This window comes from Otolemur garnettii, unplaced genomic scaffold (assembly GCF_000181295.1).
Source record: "Otolemur garnettii isolate 467f Iridium unplaced genomic scaffold, OtoGar3 scaffold00124, whole genome shotgun sequence".
In the NCBI taxonomy this organism is placed as follows: domain Eukaryota; kingdom Metazoa; phylum Chordata; class Mammalia; order Primates; family Galagidae; genus Otolemur; species Otolemur garnettii.
The window spans coordinates 4,200,829-4,219,560 of NW_003852519.1; the positions used below are offsets into that span (position 1 = coordinate 4,200,829).

At 38.0% G+C, this 18,732-nt stretch overlaps 1 protein-coding gene across 1 annotated transcript in view; it reads right to left on the minus strand.

Moving 5' to 3' along the window:
- Positions 1-3,713: 3,713 nt before the first annotated feature.
- The window catches only part of EPS8 (epidermal growth factor receptor pathway substrate 8), a 65,234-nt gene continuing 50,215 nt past the window's right edge, over positions 3,714-18,732 (minus strand). Inside the window, exons 16-19 of the mRNA XM_023517910.1 lie at positions 14,964-15,186; positions 7,920-8,097; positions 6,887-7,016; positions 3,714-4,969 (exon numbers count right to left, since the gene is read on the minus strand). Coding sequence (XP_023373678.1) covers positions 4,856-4,969; positions 6,887-7,016; positions 7,920-8,097; positions 14,964-15,186 — 645 coding nt within the window. The 3' untranslated portion in view covers positions 3,714-4,855. The remainder of the gene's footprint in view (positions 4,970-6,886; positions 7,017-7,919; positions 8,098-14,963; positions 15,187-18,732) is intronic.

Sequence of the window (18,732 nt, forward strand, 5' to 3'; positions counted from 1 at the left end):
TTTGTATGCCTGGTGATTTTTGTTGTAGTTGCTGTCCTTAAAAATGGGGCATTTGCATCTAATAATGTGTTAACTCTGAATGTCAGATTCCTCCTTTTCCCCAGAGTTTGCTGGATTTTGTTTTAATTATTGTAGACGGTCTCTGCTGAGGATCAGCATAAGGTGTAAACTTAATATCTTCTTCTCAGGTGCTCTCTGAGCCTGTGTTCTCTCTGAGACTTACACTATGACTTTCTAATTTCCTCCCTTTATATAATGATTGCTTTTAAACATATTAGTCTTCATTGTCTGACTCAAAAAAAAAAAAAGAAAATTAAAAGAAGAAAATAGTCATAATTTCATCTATATTCTTCATAATCGATAAAGTTGAGAAAATACTGAGCAAGTGGATACATGAAAGATATTTTAAGAAACAAAACACCCAAGTCAGACTTTTAGAAATAAAAACTGTCTAAGGCTCAGCACCCGTAGCACAGTGGTTAATGGTGCCAGTCACATATACCAAAGGTGGTGGGTTTGAACCCAGCCTGGGCCAGCTAAACAACAATGACAACTGCTACAAAAAATAGCCAGGCATTGTGGTGGGCGCCTGTAGTTCCAGCTACTTGGGAGGCTGAGGCAAGAGAATCGCTTGAGCCCAAGAGTTTGAGGTTGCTGTGAGCTGTGATGCCACAGCCTTCTATCGAGGGCTACAAAAAAAAAAAAAAACTATGTCTGAGATGATAAAACTACAATAGAAGTAACTTAAAAGTTGATTAGAAATTGCAGAAGAAAAGGTTAGTGAACTTGGCAATAGGAAAAGAAACTACCAAAAATGAAACAGAAAAAAATTTGGCAAAATATTACCTTGGGAAGTCGTTATGTAGTCCAATATACATGAAATGGGAGTCTTCCAAGAAGAGGAGGCACAGGAAAAAAATTAAAGCAATAATGGCTTAAATTTTCCCAAATTTAACAAAAACTATAGTTTCACAGTTTCAAGAAACTGTTCTTAAACACCAGAAACAAAAAAAACGAAACTATACAAAGGCACACAAAACTCAAAGGCTGTAAGCCAGTGAAGAGAACAGATCTTCACTCAGGCACCAACAGGTGATTCTGGTAGCAGTGGATACATCCAGTTTCCAGTTTTTACCTCTACATTTTCAGAACTATATCTTTGCAGTCCTTCAGAGGTACCTGCATCAACTGGCCAGAGTCCCTTCCTCACGAGTCTCTGTCCCTGGAGGGGAAGGGTGAGGACGGAGTGGCTGGAGGGAGAGCATGAGGTGGGATCTCATCTAATGTGCACACTGTGATGTTGTGTAAAACGCCCCCTGGCCAAGGGGCTCTTTTATAAAAGGAACTTCACCCTGGAAGTGAGAACAATGTAACCCAAGAATTGGTATCCTCCTATTAATTTGAAATAAAATATAAATTAAAAAATAAAAATAAAAAAGAGTGCCCCTGCCCTACAGGGAGTCTCCCCTCTGAGCCTCTGGCACAGTGCTTCCTCCTTATGGGTCGAAGTTCAAGCTTCCGAGGGCCGTCCTTCCAGACTTCTATGCTCATAATAAGCCCACCCCATCTCTTTGCTCTCCAGCCCTAGGGGTGGGAGGGGCTTCCGATTATTACTACCTCTGTGGTATCTGCATTTTTTTTTTCTTTTGCCTGTTTAGTCAATTCTTTACATTAAAACTCTGTATTAAATACTGTTTAAATAACAGAATGACTGCATATGGTTAGGCAAAATCATAAGCTTAAATAAGTATTGTTCTATATAATTTTAACTATGCAGAGAAGAGCAAGAGGAGGGGCTAAGCAACTAGTGGCTAGAATGAGTTACAGGCTGTTCTTTCAGCTTAGAGCATGTCCCTTTATCCCGATCTGTGAGATCAGGGGCTTTGCCTGGTGGTGTGTGAGACTCTGCCCAGAGCTTGTGCTATGGGGAGACTAGCGGGGCAGCAAGAGACTCCTCTTACTGCTTTACTTGCTGCTCCCATCAATGTCATCCTAACGACGATTCTTCACTCTCCAAACAGCAAATGGTTCCCAGTAAAACTAGCTGGTTTATGTTAACATCTGCGTCTTCCCAGGTTCCTGGAGTCAGCCTCACTGTGCCCTCTTAAGAGAGTCAAGGACAAGCTGTCCGCTACATTCTCCTCGAAGGTCCAAGGCCCACCTCCATGGATCTTATGAGCATTTTTCAATTCTTGAATTCTTTTCTGAACTCCTGATGCAATAGCATCAGTTAGCCTGGGCCCCCTTCTCAGAGGTTCGTTTGCCAGCCTTGTGGGGTCTTTCCTCCAAACTCTTAGGCACCAGTGGCCAACTCCTCAGGTGTCTGGATCTACATACACCCCGCAGTGCCTTTCCCTCAAGCTTCTAAATTCCATGAATCTTAGTGGGGGAACTGCCTCCTGCAATTATTTCCTTTGCGGTATTTTTTCCTTTGGCATACTATAGCATAAAGATATACATTATACCAATTCTTTAATATCAGACATGGGTTTTCTTTTTTCCTTTTTTTTTTTTGGTTTTCAGACAGAGTTTTACTCTGTCATCCTAGGGTTGAGTGCCATGGCAGTATCATAGCTCACAGCAACCTCAAACTCCTAGGCTGAAGTGATTCTCTTGCCTCAGCCTCTCAAGTAGCAGGGACTACAGGCCCCTGCCACAAAGCTCGGCTAATTTTTCCTATTTTTAGTAGAGACGCGGTCTTGCTCTTGCTCACAGCAACCTCAAACTCCTAGGCTGAAGTGATTCTCTTGCCTCAGCCTCTCAAGTAGCAGGGACTACAGGCACCTGCCACAAAGCTCGGCTAATTTTTCCTATTTTTAGTAGAGACGCGGTCTTGCTCTTGGTCAGGTTGGTCTAAAACTCCTGAGCTTAAGCAATCCACCCCCGGCAGCCTCCCAGAGTGCTAGGATTATAAGTGTGAGCCATCGTCCCTGGCCTCAGATATGCTTCCCTACACAGAGGTTAGCTTAAATCTTTAATTTTGGGTGGCACCTGTGGCTCAAAGGAGTTAGGCGCCAGCCCCATATGCTGGAGGTGGCGTGGTGGGTTCAAACCCAGCCCCAGTCAAAAACTGCATAATAATAATAATAATAATAATTTATTAAGATTTATTAATCTTATTTAAGATCTTATTCATTAAGATTTATTAATCTGATTTTGTCTCATCCCTATATTTTTTCAGAGATCTTCTATAAAGGCTAAGTTATAAATATATGTCGGTGTTTATGAAATGTAAAAGAGCCACATTAATTCTTTATTATTTAGACATTTGCTCCACTTTATCCAAGGGGCGGTGTTATGGAGAGACAGAGGCGGTAGATGAGAGACTCTCCCATCCTTCACAAACTGGTGAAAACTAACCAGTAAGTGGCTCAAGGTCTTCATCCATAAAATTAAAATTCATAGAGTTATTGTAGATATCCAGTAAAGTATTTATGTAGAAACATGTAGCAATAAGTTTTCACTACTGTTACCAAATGTGACTAGGAGGGAGATGGCAAAGATTATAAGAGAAGTGAAAGAAAAACAACTGAAGAAAGTACTCTAGAGTGGTTTCTAGAAGACGTTTCTAGAGTGGTTTCTACCCACTCAGAAGTAGAGTGATACGTTGCTTCAAAAAAAAGTAGACCCCTATTTTTTTCCCATTCTGTTCAACTCTAGTCCCTCGTCTACACAGCAAAGATCCTTTTTGCCAACAAGACAGAAGCCATTTATTAACATACAGCAAATACTGTTTATTGCAGACTTTCCAGCTGACTCATGTGAAAAAGGCACTATGAAAATTAATGAATCTAGATAATCTCTCTAAATGGATTTATGTTAAAATATACAACATTCTTACATAACATCTGTTTTATATATGTGAAATAATATAACATTTAATGACAAAAATTGTGTTTTCCAAAAATAACATTTGTTGAAGGTTAAGTATCTTTCTTTTCTCTATCTAATATCTTTCACAGGATTAAAATATGTGTAAATTAAGCATTTCTTATTACCAGAAAGACTTGACACAGATAAACACATTAAATGGCCCCAATTTCCTTTAAACTACTTATCTCACTATTCAAAACTGAGGCCTTCATTAAGCAAAATACCATAATTCACACCAATGCAGGCTATTTCCTTTCACAGATTGTGAGCATACATGACCTTTTTTCCACTTGTGCTTTCTCATATACAAGAACACGGTATACATAATAAGCAGATATAAACTAAATCAAAATACAAGCTATACAAGGAACTGTGATCAACAGAGCCATGACAAATAAAACGTCTGCAAATGCTCCATAGGTCGTTATTTGCAAGTCCAAGGCCTGACTATACTTTATAGTTCATTCAAATGTTTCAATTTTTTAACTGTTGGCATTAAGAACTTTAAATAAATCTAAATATTGTTATCCTGACTGTGTCAGAGAGGAAACCTAAGTAAGCAGAGACTAGTCTAAAGTGAGCTACACCCTGAATGACAGATATAATATTCACAGGCAAAAGTGAAATCATTTAGATTTTGAATGATCACTAATATCTTCACTATCTTGCAGTAAATAAATCTACCGCTGTCAAAAAAATTTCTGCATATACACTCAGATAGCGATGAAATATTTAATCCAATAAAGGAAACCTCACCTGGGTAAAGTAGGAAAAATATTCCCATCAAAAAATTCAGTTTAAAACTTTTCAGTTTTAATAAAAATAATGATTCCAGAAGCAAATCCTCTGCTTACTCAGATTTCTATTGGTTTTTCTACCATGATAAATTATCCCAAGAAAAGTGACTCTGACATTCCCTTCAAGGCTTCTTAAAACAAAGCGTGTTAGAATAATGTCAAGAATAATGGAGTTTAAAAACAAATTAATGACTGCTTCCTTCATCAAAAGACTCCACTCCTGAATCACTAGCAGCAGCACTGATTTTCTCCTGTCGTCTTCGCATAATTTCTTGCAATTCAGAGCTGCCATTGTTATCCTGAAAAATAAGATTCAAACAAGATTTTTTACTAATTTGCATGGGCTATGGGTCATGTACCAAAATGGCTCAAGCTAAAAGTCCAGGTAGTTTTCTTCTAGTATTTCTTTGGGAAAACTATAGAATGTCCTTCATATAAATGGAGCTCCTGGACTTCACTAATATATCACATTAACAATTTTCCAGTTTATAAAGTACCTTAATGTAATTAATTCACCATTTTTCATATGAATATGATAAAGATAAATCAAAGATGCATGTGGAATACTCCAGATTTCCTAGGAGAAAGAGGGCATGTGTATGTGTGTACAAGAAGCACAGTAAGATGGGAAATTACCAAAGAACTCTTTTGGGGGGGGTGGTCAAGCAAGATACTGATCTGCGTTTAGGAGATTTAACTCAGTCCACAGAGTGGGCTTTGAATTCACCCCGTTTTCCTCCATACAGTTTGACCATCTGATAATGCCATGCTGGCTTTTCTCTTTTACCAGCCCTACTAATATCCCTGTGTGCCTTCCCCTTATTACACGCTTCGCCACAAAAGTCTTCTAGCAACATAAGTGAGTAATCTAAAAGATGAACTAGATCCAAGATTAGAGTGAGGTGGGAAGGTGGCTAGGGAATAGGTAGAACCTCAGGAAGTCAGCCTCAGTTCACATCCAAGGCAACAGGCAGCAACAGACCACAGTAAAGTGAGCAGTGAAAGCAAATGACAATGATAGGCAGCTCTGGATTAAGTTCTGATCATACTTATCTCTAGCAGGTATTATATAAATTCAACAGTTAAATAGCTCAGGGTAAAATACACTCATTTGTAGAACACTGTAGCCATTCTCAATCAAGAGAGATTATATTTCCCTTGGAATAAGGCATGTGGAATTTTAGGAATGTGGAATTTTCTAACATACCTTTAAGAAGTCATTTATATACTCCCTACAGAATTAGAATGCATAATGGCAATAAAGCTGAGAAAAAACATAATCCTTATTCATATTCTACATACAGAAAGTAATCATATCAAAGGCTAATACAGAACCCCTGGGATCAATGTTGTAGGAATATCTTCCAAAGGAAGTATAATATCTCTTGATTTAGAATGGCTACAGTGTTTTAAGAATGAATATATTTTACCCTGAGTTATTTAACTGTTGAATTCATATAATACCTGCTAGAGATAATTAGGTATCAATTTCACGCCAAAGCCTAGATCCTTTCAGTGGAGTCCAAGTGTAATTTTCATGAAATTATTAAAAGCAGTGAGATATAACAGTTGGAAACTACTACCCTTACGTAGCTCATTGTAAGTAGAGTAGGATATTGGAAGCTTAAGTATGTCTAATCTAGAAAACACTTACTGCCTTCATTCAGACAACTATGACTAAGTACTCTTCAGGGCTCTCTATTTGCAATGATCCCTACTAACATATTTTCTCCCTGATTATTTAGATGTATAACCAGACCTAAGGCACACAGCCAAGAGTTTACACCTTATAATCTATAACTTATTAGAACCTCCAAACTAAGTATTAAGAATAGGCAAAAGAGTTCTGGTTTCTTAAGGCATTTACTCCAATGGAAGTAAATTTTCATATTGTATTGAAATTAAAATTATTATAGAAGTAGTTAATGAATACAAAATGAGAACATTATGTTTTTTGTTAAGTGTCCAAAAGTATATGCTCAAGCTTCAATTTAATGAGTATTTATAATAAGTTAATCTCCTTGCAAATGGTCATTGATGGTCTTCAGTGACAAATTTACGGAAGTTAACTTTAAGTTATTGCTGTAAGAAAGAGAAATTTGCCAATAGGAACATACACGATTGTTTCCAAAGCTCAGATTTGCAGTCAATACTCTTGACAAATACAGGAAAACAAACAAATAAACAAAAAACCACCTTAGGTTGACAAGCCATACCTCTAACGCAGCTTTTTGTACAGTGATTTGGCTAAAGACTCTGGCCCCTTCAGGGCAGACTGTCCTCAGTTCATCTTTATTGAGAGAGAAAAGTTGTGCACCATTTAATACTCCAAGACTATTGACAGTCCTGAGAAAACAGAAGAAAAAAGAACAAAGCATTGAAATACTGCCTAGAAAAAAAAAGAGAATTTTCTGTTCTTGGTAGTGACTTCTTTAAGTGTTCCACACACTGAACTCTTGTTAAATGGCACTACATTGCTAAGTCATGGCAATGACAAGTTCTATCATGATGATGATTCTGAGGCTATATAAGATGATTGATCATGAAGAAGCAAAAAGAAACCAATTGGATTTATATCATTAATATCAATTCCTTAAATTTGGTGTTTCATAGAATAAATAGATAACTTCCTAGGAATCTAGCAATTAACCATTGCATTTCATTGTTCAGTTGTTGACAGGTGATTTGTAGTTCCTGGTAAAGACTTTGTAAAACAGGTGATACATGTAAGTCCCCTTAACATGTGTCATTCAAATAATTGTACCAAATACACATAAAATGTTTATAGCCTATTAGATGATAAATAAATAGAACTTTTACTATGGGTTTATTAAAAATAAGGGTCTATTAAGATTAAGTTGGATGATAGGTAAAGTTATCTCATTTTTATTTGTCTGAGCTGCTTTACTCTTCAGCAGGAGGCAAACTGATACTGTATGTCCGACAAGGTTGGAGGAATCCAGCTAAGACCATGGTCCTACTCTCTGCAACTTGATGAGGGAGAAAGAAAGCTTCCAGGCCCCAAAGCTGCTGACAGTTTGCTTCAAGAACCAAGGATGAACAGACACTACCAACGAGAAATGAAATGGCATCAAAAGATCACTATTTCTGTTTCTTCCAGTTCTTTCTTAGGTATGAATAGCTAGCCATTGCCTGAGTACGGAGCCAAGTGGACCTGCTGTGCTCTTATATTTTTTAAGAGTCATTTATGACATATAAGTAACCAAGGCATGCTTTACAGAGACTTACACTGGGTTGAATCCTTTCGACTGTAACCATGCCTTCACATCCTCTGGCGAGGAGTCGTAAGTGATATTGATAACTGGCACGTTCTGCCGTGGCACGAACTTCTTCTGAGCGGCACTCCGACCAATGGTCAGCCTCTGGAGGAGTTCATCCTGCACTTCCTCCATCTGAGATTTCCTTCCTAGACAATAACAGGGAGGGGGGTACTTTTGAAAATCCCTAATATTGATCACTCCCTCTAGAATCCCAATCCCAATAATCCTTTGACCCTAGTAGGATTTACAGTCCAGCGTTCGGACCACCTTTCCTGGCTTTTATCTTCACTTAGTGTCAATTCCACGATCAATTATTAAAATAACTCCCCTGGCTCTTCTCTTGTCTCTTCATCGTACTCATTTGGCAAAACCCCAACCTGGTTAAATCTAACTTTCTGCTCATTCTGTCCCTGCACCTGCACAGCTGAATATACACAACAGTGCTGAATGATCTCATGTTAAATTCATGATTAGGAACCTCAACTTGGTTGTTAATCTTCCTGACAATCAATAGCATCTCTTTAGATTAGTGGCTTTCAACTGGGGACAATTTTGACCCTATGGATCATTTGGCAATGTCTGGAGACAGTTTGGGTTGTCACAGTTGAGGAAGGGAGGGAAGGCTGCGGCTGTGGTGCAGTGGGGAGAGGTCTGGTGGCACCAGCATTCCACAGTGCACACGCCTGCTTCCTACCGCAGAGAAAAAGCCAGCCTTAGCTGGCAGAAGTCGCTGGTTAAGAAGCCCTACTTTGGACCATATAATTGCCCACTGTCTTAGACGAGTATTTAAATTCTGTAACCTTCTAATTCTATTTCCCTGTTCTCACGTTGGTCTATTGACGTCACTTCCTCAATTCTGAATAAAGGAAAGGAGTTAGAAGAGAATGTCTGTAAGTTCTCCTCGTGATCCTTCCCTCTCCCAGCCCTTTCCCCCGCGCTCTGCCTCCCTTCCTGCTGGGTTACAGATGGACTGCTCCATGCTCCTGAGGCCAACCGTCTTACATGCACTAGTTCTCTGTCTATTCTTCACTCCAAGTTCTCTGTCTATTCAAATACTCTGATGGTCATTTCTCCCTTATATATCCTATGTTATCGATTTTCCTCCGCTGAATCATTTCATTAGCACATACATACGCAACTATTTTCTTACTATTTCTGTCAGCTTTAAATAGGCCCTTTTTAGCATTTCCCTTCCCAGGTACTGCACGTCTCTGCTCCTTTATTTTTATAAAACTCCATCAAAGTTGTCTACACTAGCTGACTCCAATTCCTACTCTATATTCTTTTAAATTTGTTTAAATTTAATTCATTGCTTTTCTTTTTTTGAGACAGAGTCTCACTTTGTCGCCCTTGGTAGAGGGCGATGGTGTCATAGCTCACAGCAACCTTCAACACTTGGGCTCCAGCGATTCTCTTGCCTCAGCCTCCCAAACAGCTGGGACTACAGGCACTGGCCACAACACCTGGCTACTATTTTTAGAGATGAGGTCTCGCTCTTGCTCACGCTGGTCTCGAGCCTCTGAGCTCGGGGCAATCTACCCTCCTCAGCCTCCTAGAGGGCTAGTATTACAGATGTGAGCCCCTGTGCCCATCCTAACTCACTGCTTTCGTCCCTATCTCTCTATTACACTTTTCTAAACTACAGCCAGTTCCTTCCCAGCCATTATCTCGTTAACCTATCAGCAATATCTGAAGCAGGTGATTCCTCCTTGAAGCACTTTTCCCTTGTGGCCTCTAGACACCACACTCTCCCGGCTTCCTTCTCATCTTGCTGGCTACTCCTTCTTGGCACCTGGCTTTCTTCTCATCTTGCTGGCTATTCCTTCTTGGCATCCTTTTTTGAATCTTCCCATTTCTCCAACTAAGTTATAGTAAAGTCCTTCAGGACACAATCCTGGAGTTTTACCTGTTTTGCTTCTATATCCTCAGCAACAGGAATAAATGCTTACTGAATAAATGAATTCTGGTGACTTTTTCACACACAGAGAGAGAGAGAGAGAAAGAGAAAGAGAGAGAGAGAGACTGACTTTGAAAAATCATCACATACAAACTCCTTAATAACCAGATAAGAAAATGGAGACCAAAAGCAGATAAATGATCTGTCAGAGTCACATTTTAATTAGTAAAAGTTTGCTAAAACTAGATCTTCTGACTTTTAGCTCAGGGATGTTTTAAAGTCAAAGCCACTGAAACTGCCTTTGGTGAACTCACCTAACTATCCTCCCCTGGCCATTTTATGCTAATGAGAACGATGTGCCTATGAACAAGCTGCTATTAGAAAAATGGGAAAGAAATAAAAGTCTAGGAAACAATGTGTTTGTGCATTTTAGAAATACTTGTGCACATGTACACAGGGAGAGTCAGTTATTTGCATGTCACTTTTAAGAATTAAGAACAAAAAACTGAATAGAGTAATCTAGTAACTAGTGAACCTGGCCAACAGCAATGACCTGGTCATTCAAGGAGTTTTTGGTGACCGTTGTCAGCAATCCCATCCCCAGGGAGGGAGCTTTACAAAGTGTTTGGTGCCTCTGGGAAGTAAGGGGAAGTAATTAGATAGAATTACTTCAGTCTAATTTTGTTTAGTTTCTCAAGTATGTAGGAAACCTTTTGCAAGAGAAATCAAAGGGGGAAAGGAGGCGAAGAAGGAAGGAAAGGGCGCCTGGAGAAAAGGAGAGTACTACTGATCATCACATTTGAGTAACACATTACACGCATTTCATTAACTTTTCAAAATCACTGTGTCACACTGCCATACAACATATGGGGGCATACCAAAGGAATAAAAAAGAAAAAGTATCACTACACCAAGAGATTTTCTTATCCACTGATTTAGCTACTGTATCGGTCATCACCAGTTCAAAATGTAGTTTTATAGGGAGTATAAAACACCTCCTTTTGATTTTAAAATGTGCTCTTTTTTTTGTTGTTGTTGTTGTTGTTTTTGAGACAGGGTCTCATTACGTCACCCAGGTTACAGGGCAGAGGCACAATGGTAACAATCATGGCTCACTGCAAACTCCTGGTCTCAAGTGTCCCTCACACGCCAGCCTCCTGAGCAGCTGGGACAATAGGTGCCTGCCACCATGCCTGACTAATTAAACTTTTTTTTTTTTTTTTGGTACAGACAAGATCTCGTTACATTGCCCAGGTTGGCTGTGAACCCCTGGGCTCAGATGATTCTCCCACTTCAGCCTCCCAAAGTGCTGGGATTACAGGCGTTGAGCCACTGTGCCTGGCTTCTGGTTTCCATTTTCAATGTTCTAGCACACAACAACAAACAAGACTAACTTTACACCTCTTTCTAAAATAACACTTCTGATTACAAAAGATTAAACTCACATAAAAGGACTGGCATTTCAAAGGAACTGTAAGAAATACAAAGCAACTAAAGTGTTGGCCCCTTCAAAAGTGATAAGAGGAGAACCTTTGGGATTTTGAGATAAATCAATTTGAATAGCTTAGGACACACAGTTCCAAACAGAGATCTTGAATAGGCAACACACAGTTAAGCTTCAGCACAAACGGGCTCATTCTTGCCACTTGCTACATTTTTTTAATAGGCATTTTGTTTTGCCTTGTTGATGGCTATGGACAACATTTTTGTGTGTATTCAATCTCTAGTTTCTTCCATTTTATTTTTACCAAAAGTTTAGGCAGTAAGCAGGAAATGTAGGTAGCATGAATACTATTTTTAGAGAAATCTGGCTATCAGTACATATGCATTTAAACACGTCTATCTGATTCTAAAGACTGTTGAGAAGTCCAAACATTCATTCAGAAGAAAGAAACTATTGTTCAACAAAATCCTGTCAAGAAATATTTGTCTTACAAAAAGAAATACGTTTATTTAATGTCAAACTATATTTTGAGATTATCTTAAAAAGGAAACCTACAGAGTAATGGCAAGATTCTATTATCTTAAAGAAACAAGTACATGTGTTAATTTCGGGAGAGATGTTTATATTTCGCATCCCCATGTGTCACCCTTTTACTTGCGAAAAAGAGATCGGACAATGATGAGTCACAACTGTCAGGAGGATCCTCTGTCTTTAAAAGGATTCAAACTACGTCTCTTTCCCATTAGGTTATTCTTGACTTCCTGGAGTGGACGAAGAACAAACAGTCCCAACCCACACACTGTTCCAGATGGGGACTACGTGCCCATGACCTCTGATCCTAGGCCTGGAAAAAGAGCACCACAGTGTCAAAGATTACTGTGCTCACGTATCAGAGCAGGGAAGTTTTATAAACTTGTGGTAAGAATAAAGAAAGGAATGGTCATTTGAAGGAGGGAATTTGTCCTTAGGGAAATTAGTAAAAATGTTTATAGAACTTTCTCATCTTAAAACTATGGCTTTGGTGTCTCTGAATAAAGAAAGAACATCTTAAAAAAATAAAATTCACACAGACTCTAAAAATATAGTAGCACGTTATGTTGAAGTTATACACATATACTCATACACACATGATTATTTTTGCTGCACAGAAAGTGTTAGCCACTTTTCCAAAACTTCTTTTTTCCTTTAGTTTTCTGCTAAGGTCAAGATGTAGATAAGAAGGCTATTTAACCAGTCTCTACTTTGGGAGAGAAAGCAAAATATAAAAGTTATGCTTATTGCATGTAATCAGAATTTCTAGAATAAAATAGTTTTAATGCCTTCATTTTTCAAATTTTTTAATTTATCAAGAATGACCATAACTGGCAGTGCCCATGGCTCAGTGGGTAGGGTGCCAGCCACATGCACCGGGGCCAGCAGGTTTGAGCCCAGCCTGGGCCACCTAAACAACAATGACAATTGCAATAGAAAAATAGCGGACATTGTGGTGGGTGCCTGTAGTCTCAGCTACCAGGGAGGCTGAGGGAAGAGAATTGCTTAAGCCCAAGAGTTTGAGGGTGCTGTGAGCTATGATGCCACAGTGCTCTACTGAGGGCAACATAGTAAGACTCTGTCTCAAAAAACAAACAAACAAAAGAAAAACAAAACAGTGGAGTGAAAATGGGAATGAAAGATTCAATAATTTAGTTCTGAACATGAATCTCAAACATTCAAACACAGACATAAAGTTAGTATTTTAATACAAATATCTGCGTGTCAGAGATAGTATTTTGGAATTATTCCTTTTCCAACAACATACATATAGTATTGAAAGAAATGGAAATTGATTGATCATTTACAGTGAAAATATGTTCATATAAAGAAAAGAATTCAGAACCCTGGGAGAGGCCTGTCCTGAGAGACTGATAGCTATGACACACACACCCTTTATATACTTTTATCATATTGCGAAAATGTGGACTGTCTTCCTGGCTCTAGTTTTCCAAGAGTTTTTGTCTATCAAGTATGGGTAAAGCAAAGTCATTTTATAATACGAGGTCTGACAATTAAGTATGCAAACTCAACCTAGAAAAAGTGCTACATACCTCTCTGCTGAAGATCACTATGGTCACCTTTGAAGGATTCCCCTTTGGAAGCTGTGCATTGACAAAGCAATTTTGGAACTCTTTCTGGAATGACTATCAGACTGTGGAAGGAAGACGTCTGACTATTAAGTTCATAAACTTGATGCTTACTCTGGCAGCACTGTACAGACAACTTGATATGGTTTCATAACCTTGGTATATCAGTGTGTCACAGCTGGGTTTGTGTCAACATGTCACAGTGTCTTGCTGAGTAGTGTTCATCATTATTGTTACGCGCTTTTGTGCGAGACAAAAACAGCTCTGATGGTCATTTCAGAAAGAGAGCTCCAAAATTGTTTTGAAGGGTGGACTAGGCACTGGAATCAGTGTGTAGCTTCCTAAGGGAAGTACTTCAAAAGTGACCACAGGGATATTCAGCAATGAGGTATAAAGCAGTTTTCCTAGCTTGAGTTCATGAACTTAACCGTCACAACTGCATAGACATGCTATGTACTAAAAGGTAAAACAAAGTAAGAATTATCCTAGAATTACCTTCAGTTTTCAATATAGCTACATTGCTGCTCACCAATACAAATTAGAGTAATCCACAGGTTGGCCGTGGCATCTTTTCTCTTACTTTATTTAAATATGGTTTTCATAGAAATTGTTTTATGAAAAATCAAATTTAACTTCACGAAGATACAAGGCTGAAATCTGAATTTGGAGGGTAAATATGAGACTTCTATTGGCAGGTGATTATATTTAGCTGGTGTGACTGTGAGAATAGCGACTATGAGGAAGAGATGCCGGAAGATGATGAGGATGATACTGGTACCGATGAAGATGACGAGGATTGTAACAGCCACTAATATTCAGTGACTGTTTATCGTGTGTCATACGTTGGGCAAAATCAACCTTTCAACCCTGAAACCATTGATGTTCTGGGACAGATAATTCTGTTATTGTAATCCTATGCATTTTAACATGATGCTAAATATCCCTGGCCTCTACCTATTGGATGCCAGTAGTATCTCCCTAGTTATGATAACCAGTGTCTCTAGGCAAAACTAAATGTTCCCAACAAATGAACAAACCCCTAACTGTCCCCAGAGAGAGGGGGCGGGAATAAAATCACCTCTGGCTGAGAACCACTGAACTAAATACTTTCTGTGGATTATCTCCTTAAATCTTCAAGTTAACTCAGGAAGCAAATACTTGTAATTTTTCCCCACTTTTCAGATGTTGAAGTATAAGGAGGATTTTTGAGTTGTTGAAGGTCACATGGCTGGTAGATATTGCTTCTCTGCTTCAGTAAATCCCAGTATTTCTGGCTCCAAACTCTTCATTTAACCATCACAATATATTGGAATATGAGGAAGAATATTAATATATATGTTAGAGAGTACAGAGAATTTCCTATTTCTCAAAATTGCTTAGAAGATAAGAAACTAGGTAAAAATCTTTGCAGTCTATGAAGTACCACGGAAGTATAAAGGGCTTTTATATTTAATAATATTTCATATCAGTAGAATTGATAAGAAACAATATTTTACTTAGTAGAATTTCTATTTCACAGAAAAAGCTTTTTTGCCTCCCTGGGAAACTTACGGTCCACTGGAAGTTGTTTGTGTCTCTGGCTATCTCGCACAATACTGCCACCACTGTCACTGGAGCTGCTGTTCTGACGGGTGACATTTGCAGGGACCTTTGACACAGGAACAGGTGCTGGAGCAGAAGGTGGAAAAGGGACAGGAACGGGAGCTGGTGTTGGAGGAGGTGACGGGGCAGAGGGGGTATCAGCTGGTCTTGGACCATACTCCATCCTTTGTTTCTATAAAAAGACAAATAATTAACTTGAAAATTTTAAAAATATAAATCTAGGTTAGGAAAACTAGTTATTCTTTGATAGGATATTGTTGGCTATTTATCTGTAATCCAGTAACAAATGTATCTGTACTCCTATGTGGTATAATGATCATCAAAAATCATCTTTTAAATATTCTACATATTTGTCCAAAGTCAAAATGTAAGGTAAGGAGTATCTAGGATAAGACCAATGGCAAATAATTATAATAAATGCCAAAGAAACTGAATTTGGACTTGGAATCACACAAGAATAGGAAAAGTCAAAAGATTTCTGATTATTTTAAACTTTACACTAATAATAACTTCTAATTTCATTGGAAGTCTAAATGTCAATAACTGAGGCATCACTCCTTATTTTACATAAATATACTATTTTCAAAGATTTTTAATTCTGCTATTTCCAGCAAATAATTTTAAAATATTAATATTCATTTTTTTCAAGGCATAACCCTTTCTGCCATCAATGCAAATTTATTAACATTACAAATTTTGATTGTTAAAATGAAAATGTTGTGAGGGTAATGATGGGGGCTTTTGAGTGTTTATGATTTCAACACACAAGCATATACTAGAAAAAAAGGTATGTGAATTCTGTATTCAAAAAAGTAGATGTAATAAAGTGATTTTCAATAACTTTTAAATCATGATTGTTAGGCTACTATAAAACAGCATTTATGTACATTTAATATTAAAATACACACAGTAGTTAAAACTTTAAATGTAAACAAGATAATTTTAATATATAACTGCATTGTAAGAGGCTCCAAATTCTCAAAAGGCACAGTGTCTTTATAGACTCAATTAGGGACAGCAATGACTGATAATTGAGGTAAAGTTTAGATAATGCATAACACAATATTAATTATTCAAAAATTTAAGATTAGCATATAAAATGCAAACAACCTTTTGGTAATCTGGTCCTTTGATTAGAACAGTATTTACTTTTAAATTCTATTAAAAGATTGGCCCAAATATAAGGTAGTATTGATTTTAAGAGCCCTCCCGAATTTCCACAGAGATCAAAAACAAAAATACACATCACACAAACACACATCATTTTAATTAAATCATTACTCAGAAAACAAAACAAAACACACCAATCTCCATCACAGTCGTCTTCACAGCAAATAATTAGCACCTGTGGAAACCTGTGTGGGCAGGAGCCCTAATTCTTTTCTGCTGCCTCTTTCAAAGCTCCCACTCACCAACCAGTGGGGTGGAGAAAGTGGGAAGGTTATTATGCAAGGAGGGAGCTAGAACTGAAAGAGGTGTTTATGATGCTGGGAGATATTTAGAAGGAAGGAGGGCAAGGAGGAAAGAGGCAGGGAAGGATTACAGGGTTAAGATTCTCTGAGCAAGCCATGGAGTTAGATGGAACAGAAAGAGATTGCCAATCCCCAAGTTCAAGGCCTAGAAACATTTCTAGTGTATTCAATCATATGTTAGAATGCATCATTATTATCATTATACCCCACAAAACAATCTTCCTATATTTGGGCCAATAAATATTTAGAGCAATCAAAATACAGCAAATATCACCAAAATGTAATACTCATCACACACCAAAGTCATCTGATCAATATATAGCCAATGTTCTGTCAACAAGAGTGTCCTTTGTATGTAATTTCATGAGGGGCTAATGAATTCTCATATTAGTGTTTCCAAAATGTCAGAGTTTGAAGTATTGCTTTTAACACTTAAAAAAACGCCATGAGTTCTACCTTTCATGATATGATTCATATTTTCTGCTTTCATAAAAACAAGAACAGCAAGTGTTTTTTTTATCCATCAAATAATACTGGGAAAAGCTGAATACAACTGTGTTGTCATAATCAAGCCTGAAGATGAGCTCACCAAATGTCCTGTGCCTCACTTCCTTCATCTGCCTTTTCTACATAATGCAACTTTATCAGGATGACCTAATAGAATAACAGGTTTTAAAAATATGTGTGAGTCTGTGTGTCACACACAGATAATTGATTAAAGTCAAGGAAAGCCACAGGAAAATTTTTCATGACTTACGTCCTAATTTATATTTACTTGCATATTTTCCTCTATTCTTAGTCCTCTCCTCCTATTTCATGTTTCCAACCTCTGCAATTTCAGGAGGAAAAAAGTACTTTCCTTGAAACACTACAACTTGTTCTGAATGGCAACCAAGACAGCTTTTCCATGGAAACTGGTTTGTAATTCTTGGTGTGGAAGGAACAGAATCACCATTGACTCCTGCAGCCACTTTTCTGTGTCCCTCCCTAGGTGCCCCACTCCTCTGCACCTCCCACCAACCACTGCTCTTCTTTCATTCTTTCTGTCTCTTGGCTATTTCCAGTTAAAACTACAGCATTGATGATTCCAGTGTTCCTTCAACTGATGGAAAGTCCCGGGGAGCACAAGAGCTCTCTGAACTTTTTTCTCCTAGACCAATGGAACTGAAGCTTTAAATCCAAAACAAAATTCTGACCAATTCTTCTCAGTTTGCCTGGAACTTTACCAGTAATTAGCACTGTAAGTCCCACATCTCCACAAAACTCTCAGTTGGGGTCAAACTGGGTGGGGGGCCAACCTGTTATGGACCTACTGTAATCGTCACTTCCCAACTCTTGCCTGTGATTTCCCACCAATATAAAGTTCTCTTTGAAACAAAATCTCTCTCTCTTTTAGAAAAAAAGTCTGAATGAGTAGCCCTCACAGGAAATTTACTTCCCTATTGATAATTACGTTGGAATAAGTCACCTTTCTTTAGCAACTAAAGTTGAGTAGCAATTCTCAAGGATTAAAGAATGATATTGAGAGACAAGCTCCTGATTCATACAAGAAACTGCTTCAGAGGGGAAATTATGCAAGTAACTCCAACAAAGTCATTAACATTGAACAGTCCTTAAAATTTTAACCTGCTCTGAATTACATGTTTTTCTTCTAAATTTAGACTCTGTGGAACTCTACGGTGAAAACTAAGCACAGCTGGAACATTTGGAGGTTGTTACGTCCAGGGACTGAATCCAGAACATTACACTAGAAAGAAGTGCCAAGAGGGAATGAATGCAGGTTACCTCTGACAGCTCGCCAAGTAATTGCTATTAGGAAAATGGAGCAAATCACACCAAATGAGGAAAGCAACACACAAGAGATGAAATTAAAATAATATCAGTTATAATTCACATCAAACATCAGGACACGTGAGCAAAATTTGTTTTTTGACAGTAAAATTGCTTGCCTGCAAATCAGTGAAGGAGGTTGTAAATATGTAATTAATTTCCATCGTTCTTATCTAGTCATTTAAAACTAATATAGATTACAATATAGTTTAAAAGTATAGAGTATTTCAATAGTAACTTTGTGTAATATAGCACTGTTAAAATATTAATATTTAACTTCATTTTATTCTTATAAAGAATCAATTAGAATGCATTAAATGTAAGATGAATTTTTTTTTTTTTAAGACAGAGTCTCAAGCTGTCACCCTGGGTAGAGTGCCGTGGCATCACAGCTCACAGCAACCTCAAACTCTAGG